Source organism: Nothobranchius furzeri, chromosome 7 (assembly GCF_043380555.1).
Source record: "Nothobranchius furzeri strain GRZ-AD chromosome 7, NfurGRZ-RIMD1, whole genome shotgun sequence".
Classification (NCBI taxonomy): domain Eukaryota; kingdom Metazoa; phylum Chordata; class Actinopteri; order Cyprinodontiformes; family Nothobranchiidae; genus Nothobranchius; species Nothobranchius furzeri.
The window spans coordinates 36,180,036-36,203,636 of record NC_091747.1 but is presented as its reverse complement, the minus strand read 5'-3'; the positions used below and the strand labels follow the sequence as shown (position 1 = coordinate 36,203,636).

The window sequence follows — 23,601 nt, the reverse complement described above, 5'->3', positions numbered from 1 at the left end:
AAGCAACAGTTTAGTTGAGTTTCTACCAGTTTTTATAAAAAAAAAAAAAAAAAACAAGAGTGTATTCATGACAACTTTATTATTTTAGTTGAAATAAAAGTGTCCATCTCTGTCTTCATCATTTGTCCCACATTCAAACTGATCCCATCAGACCTGTTTGTTTTCATCTGAAAACACGTTAAACACCAACTGTCCACACCCGTATTAAAACGGTTTCAATTCAAACACAATTTAATGAAAGTCACTTAATCTGATTCAAGCATGGTTCTGTCCACATAGTTGTGTCTCAGCTGAAACTTAACAGGAGGTGGATGAAAGGTCAGAGCAGGAGCGGAGGTACTTAGACTATTAAATTAAATAAACAAAAACACTGAGCGGTGCTCTAGATGTGGACAAGGACAATCTATGAGGACAAGTGTCCAGTGCTTGACCATGTGGATCAGGTTAATATTTCACAGACTGAGCGAACGGTTCCAGCTGCTATAAATCACCGGAATCTTCCCTTTATCCTCTCGAGGACCGGATGCTGGAACCGGAAGCTGAGTCTGACTCCAGGCTGAGCAGCATCAGGAGAGGATGGACGCCGACCTGCAGGGTCCACTTCTGCATCCACGCGGTGTTCCGTCACCAGGTGGGTCTCACATCACGGCTGTTCTATTCCGTCACGGTTCTAGTGTCGGTCCGCTTGCTGCGCAGCTCCTGGACCGTCGGCTGCGGTGAGACGTCAGGTGCGCGTCTCTCGGAGCGGTCCAAACCAGCTCGGTGTTGAAATGTGTGTCACGAGCCCCTAAGAACCTAAAGTACGTCTGATTAGACGGATCCGGTTTGAGCGAACCGATTTCAGCTCGGAGTCTGAGGGGCTGCATGAGCCAAAGCGAGATTTCAAAATAAAAGCTCGGGCTAAAAATGATGGAGGAAGACGAATTTTAACAATGTAGAGGCAGAGCTCTGAGCAATATGTCTGTCCCTGAATGCGTCATCGGTGGATGGGTGAATGGATGGATGGAAAATGGGATTAGGGTATAAGTGTACATGGATGAATGAATGAATGGATGGATGGCTGACGTGTTGGATTGATTGATGCAGGGGCATTTTGGAGCCCAAAGCACAAAATTACTGAAATACCGGACCATAGTAATTTATTGATGAAGTGTTTTATGCAGTGTTTGCAGTATCGCATGGACATGGGGGCAGTTCCACTAGATTTGCAGACTGGGGTGGTGGTCCCCCATTTAAAAAGGAGGACCGCAGAGGTGATCACACAGAAAAGGTTTCTCTTTACCTTGCTGACAGTTTCATTTGTGGCTGCAAACTTCCTCAGAGCTGACGCTGATGGTGGCGTCACTTCCTACTCCGTTTATCCGTGGGTAGCAGAGGACGTTGTCGCCCTCTGCTACCCACTCTCCCCTCTCCGATGATGCAGTCCCATGCACGATCCAATGTATAAACCCCATTGTCTCTGTTCATGGTCCCACATCCACGTCTCCTTATCTCTATGTTCTATTGTTCGTGTGTTGAGTTGGCGTCCGGTTTCTCCTATGTATGTTTTATTGCAGAGTTTGCAATATGCTTTTGTAAACAACTCCACATTTAAGTCCAGCTGGTATTTTGTCTTTTGGGTGTACTAGTCTGTTTCTAACTGTTGTGTATGGTTTTGTTGTTGTGTTTATGTTGTGTTTTTTCATTGTTGCTCTTATTTTTTCTGTTATGCCTTTGATGTACGGTAGGGTTATCACTGGTTTTGATTCTTGTCTTTCTGGGTTTCTGGTTCTTTGCTTAGGTTGTTCCTTTCTTTCTGTTGTTGTTTGTTGTTTTCCTTTGTTTATCGACAATGTCGGATATCCGCAGGTCTTTAAAGCTCTCTCTTTCTTCTGTTACCATGTTTGCTCGGTGATATAGTGTTCTGATTACAGACATTTTGTGAATGGTGGGGTGTTCTGATGTCCATAATAAATACTGGTCTGTGTGTGTTGGTTTCCTATATCTGTTTATGCTTAGGGCATGACGTCACATCCCTGTTCACAAAGACACCAACACATAAAACCATAGTAGTTAACCGAATCAGACAGGACAAGACTTTACACAAAAGAACAAACCTCACAGCAGATGACATAGCACAACTGATAGGACTGGTAGCTAACTCCACTTACTTCACATATGACAACATAATATACAAACAACTGGAAGGCTTCGCCATGGGGAACCCGTTATCAGCCACCCTGTGCGAGTTTTTCATGGAAGACCTGGAACAAAAAGCCATAGCCACTGCCCCCCCAAACTGCAAAATAAAACTATGGAAACGCTATGTAGACGACATACTGGACATCATTCCAAAAGGTCAAACAGAAATACTAACACAACACTTGAATAACATTGACGACACAGACAACATAAAGTTTACTTATGAATCAGAAACAGAAGGCAGTAGCATTTATGAACGTGAAAATAAGCAGGCAGACCGACGGGACCCTAAACATAAACACATACAGGAAACCAACACACACAGACCAATATCTATTATGGACATCAGAACACCCCACCATACACAAAATGTCAGTAATCAGAACATTATATCACAGAGCAAACATGCTGGAATTAGAAATCAGACACAGCAAGAATGTACCAAAGAGGCGATCACACTACTGAGCCTCCCTGCTAAGGTCTATTCAGAGGTTCTGGAGAGGAGGCTCCGTCGGATTGTTGAACCTCAGATTCAGGAGGAGCAATGTGGTTTTCGTCCTGGCCGTGGAACACTGGACCAGCTCTATACCCTTAGGGGGATCCTGGAGGATGCGTGGGAATTTGCCCAACCAGTCTACATGTGCTTTGTGGATTTGGAGAAGGCCTTTGATTGAATCCCCCGGGCAGCCCTGTGGGGGGTATTCTGGGAGTATGGGGTAGCAGGCCCTCTGATACGGGCTCTAAGGTCCCCGTATGACCGGTGTCAGAGCTTGGTCCATATTGCCAGCAGTAAGTCTAGCTTGTTTCCGGTGAGAGTTGGACTCTGCTAAGGCTGCCCTTTATCGCCGATTCTGTTAATGACTTTTATGGACAGGATTTATAGGTGCAGCCAAGGTGTTGAAGGGATCTGTTTTGGATCAGGTCTCTGCTTTTTGCAGATGATGTGGTCCTGTTGGCTTCATCGGACAGTGATCTCCAGCTTTCGCTGGAGCAGTTCGTAGCCGAGTGTGAAGTGGCTGGGATGAGAATCAGCTCCTCTAGATCCAAGACCATGGTCTTAAATTGGAAAAGGATAGAATGCCTTCTCCAGGTCAGGGAGGAGGTCCTGCCTCAAATGGATGAGTTTAAATATCTCTGGGTCTTGTTCACAAGTGAGGGAAAACTGGAGCGTGTGATCGACAGGCGGATTGGTGCTGCATCTGCAGTGAAGCGGGCATTGTACTGATCTGTCGTGGTGAAGAGAGAGCTGCACCTTCTGGCTCAGCTCTTGATTTACCGGTCGATCTACGTTCCTACCCTCACCTATGGTCATGAGCTTTGGGTAGTGACCGGAAGAACGAGATCGCAGATACAAGCAGCAAAAATGAGTTTTCTCAACAGGGTGTCTGGACTCTCCCTTAGAGACAGGCTGAGAAGCTCGGTCATCTGGGAGGGGCTCGGAGTAAACCCGCTGCTTCGCCACGTCGAGGAGCCAGTTAAGGTGGCTGGGGCATCTGGTCAGGATGCCTCCTGGACACCTCTCTGGTGAGGTTTTCCAGGCAGGTCCAACTGGCAGGAGACCAAAGGGTAGACCCAGGACACGTTGGAGGGACTATGTCTCTCGGCTGGTCAGAGAACACCTTGGGACCCCTGGAAGAGCTGGCCTAAGTAGCTGGGGGAGAGGGAAGTCTGGGCATCCCGGCTTAAGGCTGATTTATGCTTCTCCGTCTGCGTCAGTGCAGAGCACACGCAACGCCATTATCCGTCCTTGCGTAGGGATCCGGCAGGCACGTAAGTACGTACGGAGTCGAGCCCACTTTTTTAAACATCCGTCGAACGAAACGGATTACGCAAGATTGTGATTGGTCAGGACGCCGCTGTTGTTTACAGCGCCGCCATTGCAAAGAGAGCCGAGTTTAACTAGCGGCAGACACGGAGAAGCTTGAAGAATACCTCGCGAAATAACTCTAAAAATATGAACGTTTCATCCTCCCGTGACTGGAGGAGTGAAAAGATGCACAGCAAGCGTTTTATTTGTGGACAGATGACAGGAAACGTGGGTTTAGAGGTGGGGAGCGCATGAAGAGGTGGGAGAATGAGAGACAAATATGTCCGTGTTAAAAGTCTCTTATATACAAAAAAACACAATATAAACACACTATCTTGGACCGATACATGACAGGATACCACAGAACAGCGCTACGCCCTCTGTTGTCCTGCCGGGCAATTGCTTTGCAACACTCTCCAGGAGACGGAGAAGTATGAAAGCAAAACGCTTCCGTGTGCGTGTCTGTCCCTTGCGGAGCTGACGGAGAAGCATAAACCAGGCTTAAAGCTGCTGCCCCCGCGACTCCGGATAAGCGGCTGAAAATGGATGGATGGGTGGATGGTGTTTCACACATGGCAAAGCTGTCAATCAAAGTGGTGCACAAAGGGTAAAATAAAAAACAGGAAACATTCATATATATATATATATTCATTAAAAAAACCTTGAAAATATAAGTAAAGATTAAAATAATTGTCATAAGACACAAAGACACCAAGCAGAACTGAGTAGACAAAACCCAACAGTAAAAACCAGGACTATCAACTAAGTTTAATATGAGATTTTAATCAATTGGAATGGTTGGCAGAGAGAGGAAACTTATTCCAGACCATACACTCAGAAAGCTCCTTAAGAGCACACCTTTAGAATCCTCAAGAGGAGGTGGTCAGTTTGGACGAGCTGGTGACAGGAGAGAGATATGATATTAACCCTCCCACTGTCCTATTGGGTGACCCCGCCAGGAAAGTTGACCATTGAGCAGGATTTATGGTTTATCCCTTAAGGTCCACGTGGCAGGGGTGAGGTGGTGCTTACCATACCATACCTTACCACTTTTATTTATAAAGCGCTTTCAACGTGGCATTACAGCCAACCCAAGCACCGCACACAAAGCATCAAATAGTCATGCCATGAAAACAATATGAAAATGATACAACAAAGTACCGTCAACCAAACAAGCTGCAACCATAAAAACAGACCATGGATTTTAAATTAAAGGACCAACATGGAAGGAGGATAGCAAGGAGTAATGCCAAGAGATGGAGTAATTCAGCGGGTAGGTAATAAAGACATGGTCCACGTGCTTTTTGGAACTCGGTTTCATTTTAAATGACCATTATTTGTCCGTGCATTTATCTTTATTTCTGAAGTAACTTATCAGTGTCAAACAACTAAACAATTTCTGTTGTGTACTTCCTTCAGGTCCAGTTAGCCGATCCTAAACAGGTAACACAGGATGGAGCCGGTCTATATGATGGACTGCCACAGGAGCCCGCTTCTCCTCTCAGCCTCTTCGTCCCACCATCACCATCACACTCAGGCCCGTTTGGTTCCCAATGTGTCCCGGAACCTGGCAGAAGATCCAGGTAGTTCCTGTTTGGTGCCTCCTGAGCCTGTGGTGGCCGTGTTGGGCTCAGGGGACTTCTCCAGGTGTTTGACCCTCCGCCTGCTCCGCTGTGGCTTCAGGGTGGTGGTGGGCAGTCGCCATCCCAAGCTGGCTGTCCAATCGTTCCCACATGTGGTGGACGTGACCCACTACGAAGACGCTGTTGGGAAGGCTAACGTTGTGTTCCTGGCAATCCGCCGTGAGCATTACTCTGCTCTGTGGGACCTCAAACATCTCATGGAAGGTACAGCACACAGTCGCTTCTTCTCCACCACAAACAGCACCCATGAAAGAAAAGGCATTAGTCAGCACCCCCACCACTCATCAATCTGCTGGTGTCTGGATTTAGCTCAGCGGTGTTCATCCTGGTCCTCAAGGACCACTGATCTGCATTTTGTAGATGAGACAAGACAAGTGTTTAGTGAGGACAGGGGTTAAGCGTGGAGGCCATACTTGGTTCAGGCCTAGTCCACACGTAGCCGGATTTATTTAAAAACGAATATCCGCCCCTCCAAAAACTTGCATCCACACCACCTCGTTTTAAAACAAAACTCTGTCCACACGTACCCGGATAAATACGTTGTTAAGGACATGCCAGACCTGTAGGCGGCAGTACTTCTTAACCTCGTCCTTCGTCTGTGGTCTTCCTCAAGGAGCAGTAATTCCGCTTGCAAAAACAAACAAGCAGAAAGCGCTTGGACAATTGATAAAGCGAGCGCAGCTCTGAGGGACTCCATGCTGTCGGCTAGTGTAAACACAGGTCACACACGTGATGTCAGCATTTTTTTGTCGCGGAAAGTGACGTTGCGGACCTTAAAATTCCAGTTTTGTCTGTCCACACGCAGACACCCAAAACGGAGAAAACGCAGATCTTCACTTTGGCCGGAGGTTTTTTTTTTTTTTTTTTTTTTTTTAACCGTGTCCCGTCTGGCTGTGAAGCAAGCAGAATTGTTGTCTGAATGCTGGTGACAAGCCTTACAGATTTACTCTCAGGTGGAGCATCAAAGCGTTTGCTTTTAATGTCACGCCTGATACTTAAAACTTTATTGTTATTGTTGTTGAATGCTTGGTAATTCCGACCAGACACGGAGACAGAGGTGAAAGAGAAAGGAAAAGAAAAGGTGGGGAGAGAGAGAGGGGGGGGGGGGGGTCCACAAAAATAAACAATGAACAAGAGTCTGCTTCTAGACCTGCAGAAAAAGACAAACAAAAGCAAAAGGACAAAAAAAAGGGACACAACAACAATACAACAAGATCAAGCTATCACCGTGTCAACTTGACGAAAAAATATATAATCAATATTGCTTAACTGAAGAATCACGATAATAAATCACAGTGCATTAAGTGCCCCCCATAGTCTTAAGACCTGTGTTGAACGTGCCCAAGCCCATACTTTTGAGAGCACCATGTGAGCACCTGTGTGTGTGAACGCGCTTGTTTATGTAAGGTTTCTCTGTAAAAGCGTCCAATAGAGAGTGTGAGGGACCACAGATCCGCCCCCCAAAGATGCGCAGGAGACGGGGGGAGCTCCAAGTCTCAGAGATCCAGGCGTTGCCCCAGAATGCAGGAACCCCAAGGAGACTGCAACCAGAAAGGCCCCCGCCCCCCTCGAGAGGCACAGAGGATCGCCCCGGGGGGCCACAACCAGCAGCCGGCAGAGTCCCTGGAGACATCAGCGGCAAGCCCACAGGCCCGCCCGCAGCCTCCCACCCCCTAGCCGGCCGAGCCCGGGACCCAGCAACCCGGGACCCAAGGGCGACCACCCCTGCCGGGGACCCAGCAGAGCCCAGGGACCCAGACCCCACCAGGCAGCCACCGGGATCTATCAGGCAGATGCCAAAATCTTAAACCCCCAGACCCGGTTGCCACGAACACTCAGGCAGACCACGGCACAACCCCTCACACCAGGTGTGGCAGGGGGAGGGGGGACAAAGATCTATATCATCAAGAGAATTTCCAGGAGAGGGGAGGAGTCAAAGGCCCCACCTGACATATACAGTCATACACAAACACAGTCACACACTCCCTCTCTCATGCTCACACATGCACATACAACCCAAGACTTACAAAAATGCATGCCGGACACCCACTCATGCTCCCCATACACACCCTATTCACTCTGGTCCCGGTACTGCTGCACATGGGGTACAACCATCACCGGTAACCAGAGTTTGACCCTTTCTGCTGGGGTGCTGATGAGCAGGCTTCCCCGCCCAACGCTGAGCACAGCAACCCACCACCCCAGACCCCAACCAGACGGCCAGATCCCCCTCCTAGCCTCCAGCCCCAGGAAGCCTAGTTTTTAAAAAGATCCGTTTTCGTGTGAAAAAACTCCGTTTTCGTGTGGATGACAGGCCAAAACGTAGAAAAATATCTACGTTTTGGCAGATCCCCGGCTACGTGTGGACAGGGCGTCAGATGGTTGTTCTGAAACACAGAAGGCTCAGGACCTCACCCAGACTGACTCTGTCTGCGTTTAATTGTGTCTGCTTGAACAGCGGGGTTTTAACACATCGTGTATCTTCTCCTCCTGACTGAATGAATGGCTGTCGTTTAGATTTTGATTTAGAAATTTGGTGCATCTGTTCCAATTTCTTAGAAAGACACAATGCTACATAGATCTTTTTTTGTTACAGTGTCGTCATCTTTAATGCAAAAATGAAGAAAAATACATCTTTTTTTCTGCAGGGAAGGTTATTGTTGATGTGAGTAACAACCGGAGAATTAACCAGTATCCCGAGTCTAATGCCGAGTATCTGGCGTCACTGCTGCCTAATTCTGTCGTGGTGAAAGGTTTCAACGTGATCTCAGCCTGGGCCATGCAGCAGAGCTGCCCCAAAGATGCCAGCAAACAGGTAAAATCCAGCAACCAGTTTATTACTGTTCATTATAAACCATAACAACCCATCTCACACCAGATTCAACAGGTCAAGGCCGAAAAACAAACACAATGCCACTGAAATATACAACAACAGAGCCAAACATCACAAAGATCCGAGGAGGATCGTCGGGAAACTGCTGGAAAAATTGGAAGCTGTCCAGAAAACCTGTAAACCAACAAGGAAAATTGGAAACTGGACAGTTATCAAAGGAGGAGCAGGTGTGAGTGGGACCAAATAGTGCCTGTTGAATATCATGACCCAATTAATATAAAAGCCATCATTTACTTGGATTTTAAATCTTTCTTAAAGGTTCCATATTTTAAACCTTTGACAACAAAGGTAGTCACAGTATATGATCAAGTATTAGCACCATTTTATCTTAAATATGAGGTTTTTTTCATCAGCCTGAATTCATAACTGGAAATAAAACAGTTTGCTTCAGTGAAGCTCCGCCCACGCCCGCACAGACAAAACACGCCTACTACAGCATTTTAGGCCAGCCTGCTGTTGTAGTCCAGTGACCAGCAAGGCACTTTAACCACTAGACTACCAAGTCTGCTACAAAGCAGTAGTCACCTAAGATCTATATCCTTGCTGGCCAGGGGAGCAGGGGCGCCTCCAGAAAATTTTGACAGGGGTGGCCAGATGGGGCCAAAGGCATTTTTGGGGTGGCACACCAAATTGGTCCTTGTGGTCCCTTCCTGGGAGAATTTAGCCATTGGTGATGTACTGCACTGCGCCTTTATTTGTTTTAATTAAAATAACATATTCACAAACATTTCAGAAATATACATTTCAGTTATTTAAAATGTTATCCATAATTAAATTTAAAAATGTGTTTTTTGGGTTAATTCACCTGTTGCTGTGTTAAAAAATCTATGGAGATAAAAACTTTTTTTAAATGGTGAGCAGCAGAAACTTATGTATTTTTTTTATTCTTAATATTTCTTTACTCATTAATTGTAATATTTTTATTTTGTTTTATTATTATGTCTTGAATAAACAAGATCAATGTATGGTTTCACTGAACATTAATATGATTTGTTAACACTGGCTTTTCCTGGGGGGGGGGGGGGGGGGGGCAGCAGCAATTTTCTAGGGGTGGCCATAGTCACCCCTGGGCACCCCTTGGGGCCGCACTTGCAGGGGAGACAGGTGTCAGACCAGAGACTAGCTTCTGGGATAGGAACAGGGCCTGATGATGACATTCATTTACATTGACGCTTTACAGGATTTTCAAAGTAAAATTCAAAATTTGCAACTGAAATAAGAAAATGCACGAATGCAGCCAGAACTAGACTTTTTTTTTTCATGAGGAAATAACAATATCACCTGGTTAAAAGCTCCAAAAGGTGGATTTTCTATTATATGGCCCCTTTAATGGTTCTGAAAGGTCAGAGGTGCTAGAAAAGTGCCATACAAATGTTATGTTTATTTTATTTTATACATTTCTACCAACACAACAAGGTCAGCCTAGAAATATATTCCCTCCAGCGTGTCCTTGGTTCACCCAGGGGCCCGAAACCACTCCCCTGGGAAGGATGGAAGCATCCTGATCATACGCCAGAACCACCATAACTCCACAGTTAGACTGGCTTGTGTTTGGGCTGAGGCTGGATCGGCCGGATAGAAGGAAGCCCGGTCCAGGACCCCGGTTACCCTCCTAGTCAGACAGTCTGGTATTCTGTTCATTCTTCCATGAAAGCACTAGTTTGCTATGGGAGACCCCACAAGCGGCTATCTGACCCTGACAATGGATCCCTACAAACCCCTCCACCAAAAATCTAAACTTTTAATTTCAACACAATTTCAATTCAAATCAATCCTTAGGCATTTACTAAGACAAAAAACAAAACGTCTTAATGAACTATTAGTGAATTAAAAGGGCTCCTAACTCAAGGGATGAGTCTGTGAATTTGTAACACATAAAAAGTCACTTGAATGGGATTCTTTGACTTTGTTGGTATCAGGCTGTCAGAGACACAACTAGTTCAACTTTCCTTTATTGCATTTATAACGAACATTAAACATAATTCACAGTTTGACAGTAACAGGATTTCAGCTCCAGCCAGGTGGTTCCAGCATATGACTGTTGGAGTTAATGAACCTAGCATGATGAAACGCTGATCTAGATATAGCCTTAATGTGACCAGTGAAGCTCAGGCCTGAATCACTTATGACACCAAGATTTATAACCTGAGTCTTTGTCTTTATTCCTCTGGAGCCAAGTTGAGCAATAACATCCATCCGATCCTTCTGATTTCCCAAAACAATGACTTCAGTCTTGTCTTTGTTTCACTGGAGGAAGTTTGACTCTCTGCATCCAGTCATTAACTTGCTCCAGACACAGACAGGGTGAGTCTAGGGCAGTGGTTCCTAACCTGGGGGTCCCGACCCCTACAAGGGGGCGCCAAAGCCTCTCAGTGGGTCACCAGGACCTCTCTATTTTAAGGGGTTAAAACTTCGTTTATTACTTGTTTATAGCCTACATTTTGCTCACTTTTTTTCATGAGTGAAAAGTTTACTGATATTAAGACAGGAAATAATTAGTACAGAAAAAGTAACACACTTTTAAGAACATTTTGCTCAGCTCACTGTTTTATTTTCAAGTGTCAAAAGTTCATTAAAGACAGGACTGGTTGATTAATCACAGCCTTTACAGTAAATAATCTAGTATAAACAGTAATATACACATTTAAGTACATTTTGCTCCGTGTATTTTTATGTGTCAAACATTTATTGAAAGGAATGATTGATTTATCAGTGTTTACAAGAAACCATGTGTTCAGAAAAGTAACACAAACTGTCAAGCACATTATGCTCTGTTTGGTTTTGTTAATGACTTTGTTCTGTACTGGAGCCTACTATTACTGTTATCTATTGAATCAAAGCATATTAAAATGTGCTTGAACAGTTTTATCATTTCTTAATACTGTTTGTACTGGAAGAGAGAATGGGAGGTGGTCGTCAAAAATTTTACTGGTAAAAAACGGGGTCCCTAGGGAAAAAGGTTGGGAACCACTGGTCTAGGGGACCACAGTCACTAGGTGATAGAGCTAGGTAGATCTGTGTGTCATCTGCATTACCATAACCCTAAACTAGTGGGAACTATCAACAAGCTTTTCTTTATTGTGTTTAGAAGAGGATTGGAATCTTATTAACACGAAGAGAGGTACCGCCCAGATTTTCTCTACTAGTCTTATTTGGATCACCTCTTACCTCTTCTCTGTGGTTCTGATAGGTGTTCATCTGCAGCGACTCGGTGGAGGCTCGACAGCTCATCATGGAGTTGGCCCGCCAGCTCCAGTTCCAGCCAGTGGATATGGGCCCCCTGTCGTCGTCCCGGGACATCGAGAACATCTCGCTACGGTTGTTCCCGGGATGGAAGGGGCCTTTCCTTACTGCTGTGGCTCTCTCCATCTTGTTCTTTGCTTACTCTTTTGTACGAGACATAATTCACCCTTACGTGAAGCACAAGCAGAGTGACTTCTACAAGATTCCCATAGAGATTGTGAACCGGACTCTGCCTGCTGTGGCCATCACTCTGTTGGCCCTGGTGTACCTGGTGGGGCAGATGGCAGCAGCACACCAGCTCTACTATGGTACCAAGTACAGGCATTTCCCCCCATGGCTAGAGGGATGGCTGCAGAGCAGGAAGCAGTTAGGTCTGATCAGCTTCTTCCTGGCTGCAGTCCACCTCCTCTACAGTTTGAGTCTGCCCCTCAGACGGTCTGAGCGTTTCCTGCTGCTGAACACCGCCTCCCAGCAAGTAAGGCTATGCAGTTTATCAAATTTGTATTTCAGATTTTTTTTTGGCTCCTAAAAAATCACAAAATGGCATAATTAGTGAAAAGTCAGCGAACAGTTGGCGTTGGGTTGAGATTGTTGTTTCCTTCCTTTTCTTTAGTTTCATATTCTCCAGCCGTTTTGTTTGTTACCTCAAGTGCACTCCATCTTCTAGCAAATCCAGGATCTGCATTTTATTTTCAATCCGCTCTCTCCCACCCACTGTAACCTCCAAACCACACGCTCCCACAAGATTTGAGTTGAGTCCTGCAGGATCTCAGTCTCATTGGGCTTTAATTCATTTCAAGTTTATTTATATAGCACCAAATCACGACAAGAGTAATCTCAAGGCACTTCACATAATAAACATTCCAATACAGGTCAGTTCATTAAGCCAATCAAAATAAATGTTTCCTATATAAGGAACCCAGCAACTTGCATCAAGTCACTGACTAGTGTCAGAGTTTTTACAGCAATCCTCATACTAAGCAAGCATTTAGTGACAGTGTAGAGGAAAACTCCCTTTTAACAGGAAGAAACCTCCAGAGGATCCTGGCTCAGTATAAGCAGCCATCCTCCACGACTCACTGGGGATGGAGAAGACAGAGCACACACACACACACACACACACACACACACACACACACACACACACACACACACACACACACACACACACACACACACACACACACACACACACACACACACACACACACACACACACACACACACACACCAAGCAATGTGTCTATGGTTACATTGTGATTTCTTAGTAAATATCCTATTTGGTGAGAGATAACCTTTATTGTATTTATCCTAGTGGATCTCTAATTAAACGGATAAACTAGCAGTAGCACATTCAATGTCAAGGAAAGCAAAAAGTTATTATCAGGAGAGGGAGAATGTTTAAATGGTTAGCAGCAGTGTGCTAGATGATAGCCCCCTCCATGAGGCCACCACAGCTCAGCAGAACATCATTGTAGCTGCTTCTGGGGAGAAAAACACTTAGAGAGAAAATAAAGTTAACAGCTGAAATTGCAGAAAATAATACAGTTAAAGAGCAGATTGTAGAAGAAAGAAGTGAGTGTGAAAAGTGGTCAGTGTATCCTCCAGCAGTCTAAGCCTATAGCAGCATAACTACAGAGATAACTCTGGATAATCTATCCTATTTAGATGGAGGCATGTTGGAGGCAGGGCAAGGGAGAGCCGTCTTTACCGACTGTACACTCCACCTCCCTCTACTCCCCCACTTGTCCAGATCTAGGATAACATCAGATTTTAACCATAGGCCCTATCAAATGAAAATGTTTTAAGCCTAGTCTTAAAAGTAGACAAGGCGTCTGCCTCACGGACTAAAGCTGGGAGCTGGTTCCACAGGACAGGAGCCTGATAACTAAAAGATCTGCCTCCCATCCTAATTTTAGATATTCTGGGAACCACCAGTAAACCTGCAGTCTGAGAGTGAAGGGCTCGGTTAGGAACATATGGAACAATCAGATCACTGATGTATGATGGAGCTTGATAATTAAGAGCTTTATTTGTGAGAAGGAGGATCTTAAAATCTATTTTGAATTTAACAGGCAGCCAATGTAGGGAAGCTAAGACAGGAGAGATATGATCTCTCTTTTTAATTCTCATCAGAACTCTAGCTGCAGCATTTTGGACAAGCTGAAGACTTTTAACTACATTCTTTGGACTTCCTGAGAGTAATGAATTACAGTAATCCAGTCTTGATGTAATAAATACATGAACTAGTTTTTCAGCATCACTCCTGGAAAGGATGCTTCTAATCTTAGCAATATTCCGAAGGTGGAAAAAGGAAATCCTGCAAACCTGTTTAACCTGGAATTTGAATGACATGTCCTGGTCAAAGATAACACCAAGGTTCCTTACTTTGTTCTCGGAGATTAATGTAATGTCATTCAGGTCAGGTGATTGACTAAGTAATTTCTTTTTCTGGATTTCTGGTCCGAAGATGAGAACTTCCGTCTTGTCTTGATTTAAAAGCAAAAAGTTTAGAGTCATCCAATTTTTTTATGTCCTCAAGACAAGCCTGTAATCTACCTAACCGATTAGGTTCATCAGGGTTAATGGATAAATATAACTGAGTATCGTCAGCATAACAGTGGAAGTTTATCCCATGCTGTCTAATGATTTTACCAATTGGGAGCATATATATAGTAAAAAGAATTGGTCCAAGCACTGAACCCTGTGGTACTCCACAAGTAACCCTGGAGTATGAAGAAGATTTGTCATGTACATTTACAAAATGAAATCTATCAGACAGGTAGAATTTAAACCAGCCTATCGCTGTTCCTTTGATCCCTACAACATGTTCACGTCTTTCTAAAAGAACATTGTGATCAACTGTGTCAAAGGCAGCACTGAGATCTAAGAAGACTAGAACAGACACACGATTCTTATCTGAGGCCAGGAGAATATCATTTGTAACTCTCACTAATGCAGTTTCAGTGCTGTGATACTCTCTAAAACCAGACTGAAATTCCTCAATCAGAGCATTAGTGTTTAAATGCTCACATACTTGGATGGCCACTATTTTCTCCAGGACTTTGGATAAAAATGGAAGGTTAGATATTGGTCTATAATTCATTGGGTCATCTGGATCCAGAGAAGGCTTCTTAAGTGAAGGTTTTATTACAGCAACCTTAGAATCCTGTGGTACATATCCATTTACTAAGGATAGATTGATTATATCTAGAATGGGGGCAGTAACCAAAGGAAATGCATCTTTAAATAATTTGGTTGGGATTGGATCTAAAATGCAAGTGGAAGGTTTAGATGAAGCTAATATTTTTGATAACTCTGAAAGCTCAACTGGATCAAAACGGTTCAAGCACAGATGAGGTTCTACAGTCACCTCTGATGCAGCCTCACTTACTGAGGAAGAAGAAATCGCATTAGAGAGAATGCTAAAGATTTTGTTTCTAATAGAATTAATTTTACTTGTAAAAAATCCCATGAAGTCATTGCTGCTGAGGGCTAAGGGAATAGATGGCTCAGAGCTATGATTCTGTGTAAGTTTAGCAACTGTACTGAAAAGAAATTTAGGATTATGCTTATTCTCCTCAATTAACACTGAGAAATAAGCAGTTCTAGTTTGTCGAAGCTTATTTATATAAAGCACAAGACTATTTTTCCAGGATAAGTAGGACTCCTCATGGTACGAGCGCCATGTTCTCTCCAATTTCCTAGAGTTTTGTTTTAAAGCTCGTAAATGAGAGCTAAACCAGGGAGCCAACATCCTGTCCCTAATTACATTTGTTTTTAAAGGGGCAACATCATCTAATGCCACACTTAAAGAGGAATTAACATGATGAACTAAGGCATCAATTTGTGAGGGGCTAGAAATGAAAATATTGCCCTCTGCTACATGCCTCTGAGATGCTGAGGACAGTAAAGATGGAACAGTTGATTTAAAAGATGCAACTGCGTTGTCAGATAGAGGCCGACTAGCGTGAAATTTACTTTACTCTCCTCTTCCATAGAACGAGCCCTGTCTGTGTGTGTGTCATTTGCTTTATTGCTAGTTAATGATGCAGACCACTGAAAGAAGGAAACCTGCTGAAATCCCAGCATAGAGAAGCAAAGCATGGGCAGTACATATGGGTCTTTGCAATGGTCATGGGAAGCTGGCCTGATTAAAAACTCCTAATGTATTTAAAAAGTATTCTTAACTCCATCTGACTGGATAATTAACCCTTTATAGGGCACTCATTGAAGTAGTTTAATTTTTTAAATGTCAACCCCAGGGTGTTATTGTAGTCCATAACCAAAGTATATTTCTGTTGTTACAGTTTTCAAAAAGATTTATTTTACATCCAGAAAATCAGTGAAAACAAAGTGATCAAATATGGACGCTGGCCCTGTTCTGGTAAAAGAAATCCCAAAATAAGATAATATGAACAAGTTAAATAAACATTATTTTTGAATAATATAGATACATATAAGACACTTTAGAATAATCTAGCTAATTTTAGAACATTATTACACTGTTCAAAAATACAGAATATATCACAATACAGTATACTAGAGCCCTGCACGGGCCTAAAATCTGAGCCCGTGTCCAGCCCGGCCCAAGGGGGTGGAGCCCCAGCCCGACCCTGTCCGAAAAGGCTTTCAGGATTCTCTGGACCGACCCGAGCCCGACTTTTTTTTAACCAACTAAATGAAAACAAAGTGCATCAATCCTGACCAATGTGTTAAAAGACGTGAAGGATCTGATCAATTTGTTTTTCCCTCGTTTACTGTCACAGAGATGACGGCGCAGGCTCTGGTGGTAATCAAGTTAAATTTGATCTCTTTCCAACAATTTTCACAAGAAAACAAAACAGTCAAAAGAAGGGCTTGTGTTGACCGGACAGTTCCCGTATTTGGCCGTTTATTTTGAAAGAATAGAAAGAATTACCCTGACACATGCAGACGAACTGACATTTTATTTGTTACACACATTGCAGATGTAGCTAAATCACCCAAGAAAAGATTCCCATCTGAACATCTGAGCTGCTCAGCGCAGCTCGCTGTCAGCGCATATGTGCACAGCGAGCTGAAGTTGTGGAGATTGGCTTGGAGCGCGTTGCAGAACCAGAGCGCATGCGGGAAGGTTCCTCCCACTGAGGCGAGTGTTTTCCAAACCCTGTCGCTCAGAGAGACTTGTCACTTAGAAAATGTTCCCTGATGATGAAACTTTGGCTGAATAGCGCTTGTTCCTGTCTCCAATGTGGCAACACATCCAGGAGCCGTCTGAGGAGAATCCCAGAATCTCTTCAGCTCAGGAAGCGCATATGATTACGCACAAGCGTGACGCGTCAACCCGGTCTCACAGTAAGACCAGGTTGGGCCTGTTCGGGTTTACGCAGACAATCTTTACATTTAGAATTGGCATACAGGTGTAAAATTAATGCAGTAAAATATAAAGCATTTTATTTAAATATCCATTCATTAATTTACAAGCACAGAGAGCCGCATCAGATGGATGGAAGAGCCGCGGGTTGTGACATGTTTTCTTCAGGACCAGAGAGGATGCAAACTCAATACATCTTTTATTGTGAGGTAATAATTTCTCCGAGTTTTGCGGTTGCGGGCGGGAGTAGACATGCACGCTACGGGTGTGGGCGGGAGTGTAACACACATGGTTCTGTTGCAGGCGGTAATGGTCAGAAATTCAGTGGGAGCGGGTAGGAGCGGGATGAAGAAAACAGTCCCGCGCAGGGCTCTACTGCTGCGTTTGTATTTCAATTTTTTAAATGAATTCGATTACAAATAAAGGCGCCCGGCCCGGCCCGTGTCTGAGGTAATTACACAGTCGTTGGCCCGAAGCCCGGCCCGAGGGCCGTCGGGCCGGGCCGACCCGAGGGCCTAGGGCTTCAGTGCAGGGCTCTACAGTATACTTTTATATAAACAGATTATTGTGGAATATTTTTGGAAAGGAATTGAACTATAGATACTATTTCTGATAAAATATAGATTATTTGAATATTTTATATTTGAGGATCTACCTCATTATCATCACTGATGGCGAGATTGGTTGGCTAAATAACTGTCCTCCATTTCCCAGAGAAATCTTAGTTTAAAACTGATATATTTTGATATATTCAATATCATAATTTTTATTATTACTGTTACCATGAATATTAAGATTATGTCTAAAAAAACAACAGATTTTATCTAAAAATACTCTTAATTTACTTTACTTTTTTGGGGCGTATGTTCAAATATGTCAGATTTGATTTTCATGCTAAGATTTCACCAACTACAACACATGTATCGTTATTTAGCACAACTAGTTAGCCTCATGATGTGAGAGTTACATAAACCTAGCATTGTTAGTTTTAAAGATCAGACCGTAAACACGAAAGGAGACCGAGCTGTTTTCTGGCTCTGCAGACACATCAGTATTTGGCGCTTCATAGCCTCACACCGATTGGTGGAATGGCGCCATGGTGCGAACCGTGACTAGCTTGATCTCTGATGATTGGTTGGGTGAAATCCCGTAATTCTAAGAGTTTGTGAAAAGGCACACGGACATCATTTATGACGTGAGTGGAAGTGTCTAAAAATAGATGTTGGCCCTATAAAGGGATAAAAACTTCAGTTCAGAACTGGGTTAAAACGCACACCAGCTGATTCTGCAGCAGATGTTCAGTCTACAGATGTAGAGTTTATGTTGGTAAATAAAGAGAAAACTACTCAAGCGTGTAGCCACAACAACGAGCAGGAATCAGCATCAGTGTAGCAGAGTGCAGCTCTAAAATGTCTTCATTTAGGAATATACAGCTCCACCGCCCTTGTCCCTTCTGAATGGATGAACCAGGTTCAGGTTTTAGTTCTGACTGGAGCTTCTGGGTTATAAAATGTGTCAAAAACCAGGAGAGTCCAGTGGTCTCTGATCCGAGAGGGATCCAGTTCCAGACTGTTGTGTCTGACTGCTCTGTTTAGCTTGGTACCATTCCTGTACCACATGCAACTGTATGTGAAACTAGACGTTTTACATGACTGCATGTTTACAGGTCCGTGCTAACGTGGAGAACTACTGGAATGAGGAGGAGGTGTGGAGAGTGGAGATGTATGTTTCATTTGGGATCATGAGCTTTGGCCTCCTGGCTCTTCTGGCTGTCTCCTCCATACCTTCCATTAGCAGCTCACTCAACTGGAGAGAATTCAGCTTCATCCAGGTAAGACCGTTCCAAAGTCATCTCCCAAAGAACCAGAATGATCGAATCATGGTTACTCTGTCGAGAACCATCTGATACACAGCAGCTTCTACTAACCATGACCCTTAATTTTGTTCGCCACCTCAGCTGCACTCTCCATGTTCTAGCAAATTCAGGACCCACTGCTTTTATCTTAGCCGCTCTCATAAAATTCACACTGGGTCCTGTGGGATCTCGCGAGATCTTGCGAGATCCCATAGGGCTCTAACTTGGAACACTTGTAAAAAAAACAATTTAAGAACAAAATTGTGAACTTGTGGTTCTAAATGTTTACTGTCAGGAAAAAATGTCAAGCCAGACAAAAGATCAAAGGCCACTGCTGCATTCGTCCAAAGTAGATGACATTCATGCACGATCGCAGTAGGCCGGTAGAGTCATAATATCTACCTTTTGCTAAATTTCTAAATGAGCAATTTCATTTCTATATACCTTTTACGTCGCCCATTACAATCCACAACCCAAAGATGTGGGATAATATCTGAGGTGTGTCACCCACCTTCAGTCTAGGGTGTAACAGTGTGTCTCAGAAGTGTCCCAGGTCTGACCACACATGCAGCTGCTAAGTTCAGTCCCTGTGTGGAGATGAAACATCAGAAAGGAGCTAAATCTTTCATTCAAATTCAAATAAAAGTTGTCATTAGTTGGCCTTATAGAATTCTTTGGGTTGTAAATCATATACAGCGGTTACAGAACGTATTCAGACCCCTGTCAGTTTTTCACTCTTTATTACCCCATAAAAACATTTTTGTGAAATTTCTGCAGATTTATTAAGAAAGACAAACTAAAATATCAAAATATGGTCCTAAGTATCTAATCCCTTTGCTTAGTACTTAGTAGAAGCACCTTTTATTAAACATATGTTTATTTAGTTTTTTTCTTCCCCCTTTTTTCCCTTGCCCCCCTTCCATCAACAGTATCCAACACAAAATATGATGTACATATGGCAGGTATTAAAATACTAACAATAATGATAATAATAATAATAATAAAAATGTTAATCCTAACAGATTCAAGGTAAGTGAATAATAATTTAAGATAACAAACAATGCATGCAAATAAGAGAATTTTTTTTAAATAAAAATAAAAACTAAAAACTAATAAAATAATAAAAAAAAAATTAGGTTACACAGTATATTCCCAACAACACGTCAGACATTATTCCTCATTGTCTAGTTATCTTATTCACCCCTCACCCCCCTCCAAATCCCCACTTCTCAGTAGATCCAGAAGTATCTTCCAAATGTTATAAAATTCAGAGACCTTCTCTTTAACAATATAAGTCAGTTTCTCCAGAGCTAAACTCGATGTTACGTTGTTTAACCAGTGGTTAAAGGAGGGGCAACCAACATTCTTCCAACATAATGCAATACAGCGTTTGGCCTGTAACAAACAAAGATCGATCATTTTTCTTTCCACACGCGACAGAGTACAGTCATCTGGGTACAAGCCTAAAATACATAACCTAGGGCAAAGTGGTACAAGGGAAGTTGTGATCTGAGAGATATATTGTAACACTGAAATCCAAAATTTTTGAATCTCTTCACATTTCCACAGGCAATGGTATAATGTACCCTGATGTCTATTACATTTATAGCATAGATCAATTATATTAGGATCAAATTTATTCAGTTGTACAGGGGATATGTATGTTCGCATTATCCAATTAAATTGTATCATTCTCAAACGAGTGTTAATTGTTTGAGTGTGTGCTTTTAAACATATTTTACTCCATTCACTAGATGAAATGTCTTCTTGTAAGTCACTAATCCATTCCCGTCTTCTACTATCAGAGTTGTCCTTATGGTTTTTGACTAACATGCTATAAAACTGGGACACCAATCTTTTATCAAAATAGTTTTTTGTAACATTAATTTCTAGGACTGACAGTGGAGGTTGATGTACTGAGTTATTTAAGTGTGCCAGAATAAAACATCTAAGTTGTAAGTACTTAAAAAAGTGTTTCTGCGGGATATTAAACTTTGCCCTTAATTCCCTGAATGACATTAATGAATGTTCCTCGTATAGGTCTTGCAAATTCGCAACGCCCTTGTTAGGCCATTCTTTAAAGCCCAAGTCATTTTTAGCAGCAGCAAAAAAATCATTACCCCAAATTGGGGAGAAACAGGACAGCCTGGCTGTCAGGCTATCCTGTAGAAGCACCTTTTGAGCTAATACAGCCATGAGTCTTCTTGGTTAAGATGCAACACTCCTCCTTACAGATCCTCTCTAGTTCTGTCTGGTTAAATGGTGAATGGTGGTGGATAGCCATTTTTAGGTCTCTCCAGAGGTGCTCGATTGGGTTTAAGTCAGGGCTTAAACCCAATCGAGCTGGGCCATTCAAGAACAGTCACAGAATTGCTGTGAAGCTACTCCTCCATTATTTTAGCTGTGTGTTTAGGGTCACTGTCACATTGGAAGGTAAACCTTTTGGCCCAGTCTGAGCCCTCTGGAGAAGGTTCTTGTCTAGGATATACCTGTACTTGTTCAAATTCATCGTTCCCTCGATTGCAACTAGTCATCCCGTCACTGCAGCTGAAAAAAAATCCCCACAGCATGATTTTGCCACCACCGTGCTTCACTGTGGGGAATGTATTGGACACGTGATGAGCGGTGCCTGTCTAAACTGTCTCTCTCATGTGTTTCTTCAGTCCACTCTGGGCTATGTTGCCCTTGTCATCGCCACTCTCCACGGTCTTCTGTTTGGCTGGAAAAGAGCTTTTGAAGAGGAGGCCTACCGTTTCTACCTGCCCCCTAGCTTTGTGGTGTCCTTGGCACTGCCGGTGTGTGTCATATTGGGGAAGGTTTTGACGTTGCTCCCCTGTGTGGCTTACAAGCTCCACCAGATCCGTAAAGGTCTGGATACCAACATGTACAAGTGCCAGCGACTGGAACCTGTTGGATCAGCTACTAATGTCTCACCTGAGAGAGTTACCATCATGTGATCGCTGCTTTACTGGATCTAAATTCTAGGCCATTTCTTGGTGGACACTAGTTTGTTTTAGCTTCAAGAATATTCTAGATTTACCTTTTTGGTGTTTTATCTGATGTGTTCTGTGTAGGATGTCAGAAACGTATCTTAAGTATCAGATCAGAGTTATTCATCCCTACCAGACTGGTATAGTGACTCAAAACACCACATAGTTATATTGGGTCAGAACACCACGTACAACTGCCTTCAGTCTGTTTTTAACAGCATTCATAAACCCTGTTTAGAAACGTTGGTGACTCCATCATTATCTGGTGTTTATGAATCCTGTTTGTGTGTAACTTTCATTCACAGTAGTGTTAACAGATAAAGAGCATTCACAAGCAGCAGACATGGTGTGAAACGGAGTTTATAAAACAGACATGGTGCTGTCTGTTAACAGCAATATTGAGACAAACTGTAACCTACACTGTGATCCCATACTCACAGGAACTGATCTGAATATTTTAATGTTGTGATGGTCTGTAGACTACTGGCAAATTAGAAAACAGAAATGTACATCTAAACCTGAGAGGCATCTCAAATGGCTTGAATTCATACTAAAACATCCTTTATAAATGTATCTGTATATTTTTTTCTTCACATTCAGCCAACGTATTAAAATGTATTGCGTTGTGTTTCATACAAGCTGTTTGCCCACCGAAGACTCTTATTTGACACACAGTTGAAGTCAGCCAGGGAAAAATGTTGTAAGGTATGGGTTAGGGAGGGTGGTGGAGTCGGTGAGCCCTGATCTATTCACTCATGGTACTGGAGGGCCACTGGCCTGCATGCTTTAGCCGTTCCCCTGCTCCAACACACCCGATTCAATGATTGAGTCACATCTTCAGTATGTCCTCTAGTTCTTCTAAAGCCTATTCATCACCCATTGAGTCCAGGTATGTTGGAGCAGGAAACATAGAAAACATGCAGGAGTGGCCTTGGGACCAGGGTTGAATAAACCTACTCTATCCCACCTGCATTCCTATTAAGGTCAGATGGAGTCCTGGTGTTCTTATTATTTATTTATTTTAATTTTCATTCGTTTTTCCCAGTTTCTTCACTAATCTAGACGCGGTGAGTCCTCCTGAGAGCATTCAAAAGGTCTTGATCCAAAGTTTGCCTCTTGCAGTCCCAGTGGGGTTTGATGGACAATGTGTGCGCTGTTTCAACTTTTGCATGCCTTTCTCGATGTTTGTTAACTAATCCTGTTGCAGCTGATCAGTGGTGGTTGTCATGTTTTTTCTTCTGTTTTTCAACCCAGCCACATTCCTAGCAGAGTCCAATGGACCCCACTTGTGTTTTTGTTATAGTTTTGAGGAGTGAGCACCACCTTACTCCTGCCACATGGAACCCCAAGGGATAAACCATCAACCCTGCTTAACCATCCTCTGTCGTGGAAGGGTCAGCCAATAGGACAGCAGGAGGGTTAAAGGTTAAACACACTAACATTTCTTGTTCTGGAAAGAGGAGGACAATGTGTCCCTCTGGCCCTCCCTGCTGCCAACATGTCCCAATGCACAGACATCAAGACAATATAGTGTCACTCACACACTACATGCGTTTTGTTTCCAACACCACTTGGAATACAGTGTGACCCCAAAGCGTGCACCAAGTTTTCAGTCTGATGTCACATGAAATGT

General features: G+C 43.3%; 1 protein-coding gene across 1 annotated transcript; it reads left to right on the top strand.

The window, feature by feature from the left end:
• The first annotated feature begins 86 nt into the window (after window positions 1-86).
• On the top strand, window positions 87-22,606 carry steap2 (STEAP family member 2, metalloreductase). Its single transcript, XM_015954830.3, has 6 exons — window positions 87-631; window positions 5,408-5,835; window positions 8,280-8,446; window positions 11,715-12,242; window positions 18,790-18,954; window positions 21,642-22,606. The coding sequence occupies exons 2-6, from the start codon at window positions 5,442-5,444 to the stop codon at window positions 21,933-21,935; spliced, it is 1,548 nt and encodes a 515-aa protein (XP_015810316.1). The 5' UTR covers window positions 87-631; window positions 5,408-5,441; the 3' UTR covers window positions 21,936-22,606.
• Window positions 22,607-23,601: the final 995 nt, after the last annotated feature.

Coding starts and splice junctions, on each gene's coding strand:
- steap2 (XM_015954830.3), top strand. CDS start 5,442: ATGGAGCCGGTCTATATGATGGACTGCCACAGGAGCCCGCTTCTCCTC. Junction 5,836..8,279: donor CCTCAAACATCTCATGGAAG/GTACAGCACACA, acceptor TTTTTTCTGCAG/GGAAGGTTATTGTTGATGTG. Junction 12,243..18,789: donor TGAACACCGCCTCCCAGCAA/GTAAGGCTATGC, acceptor GCATGTTTACAG/GTCCGTGCTAACGTGGAGAA.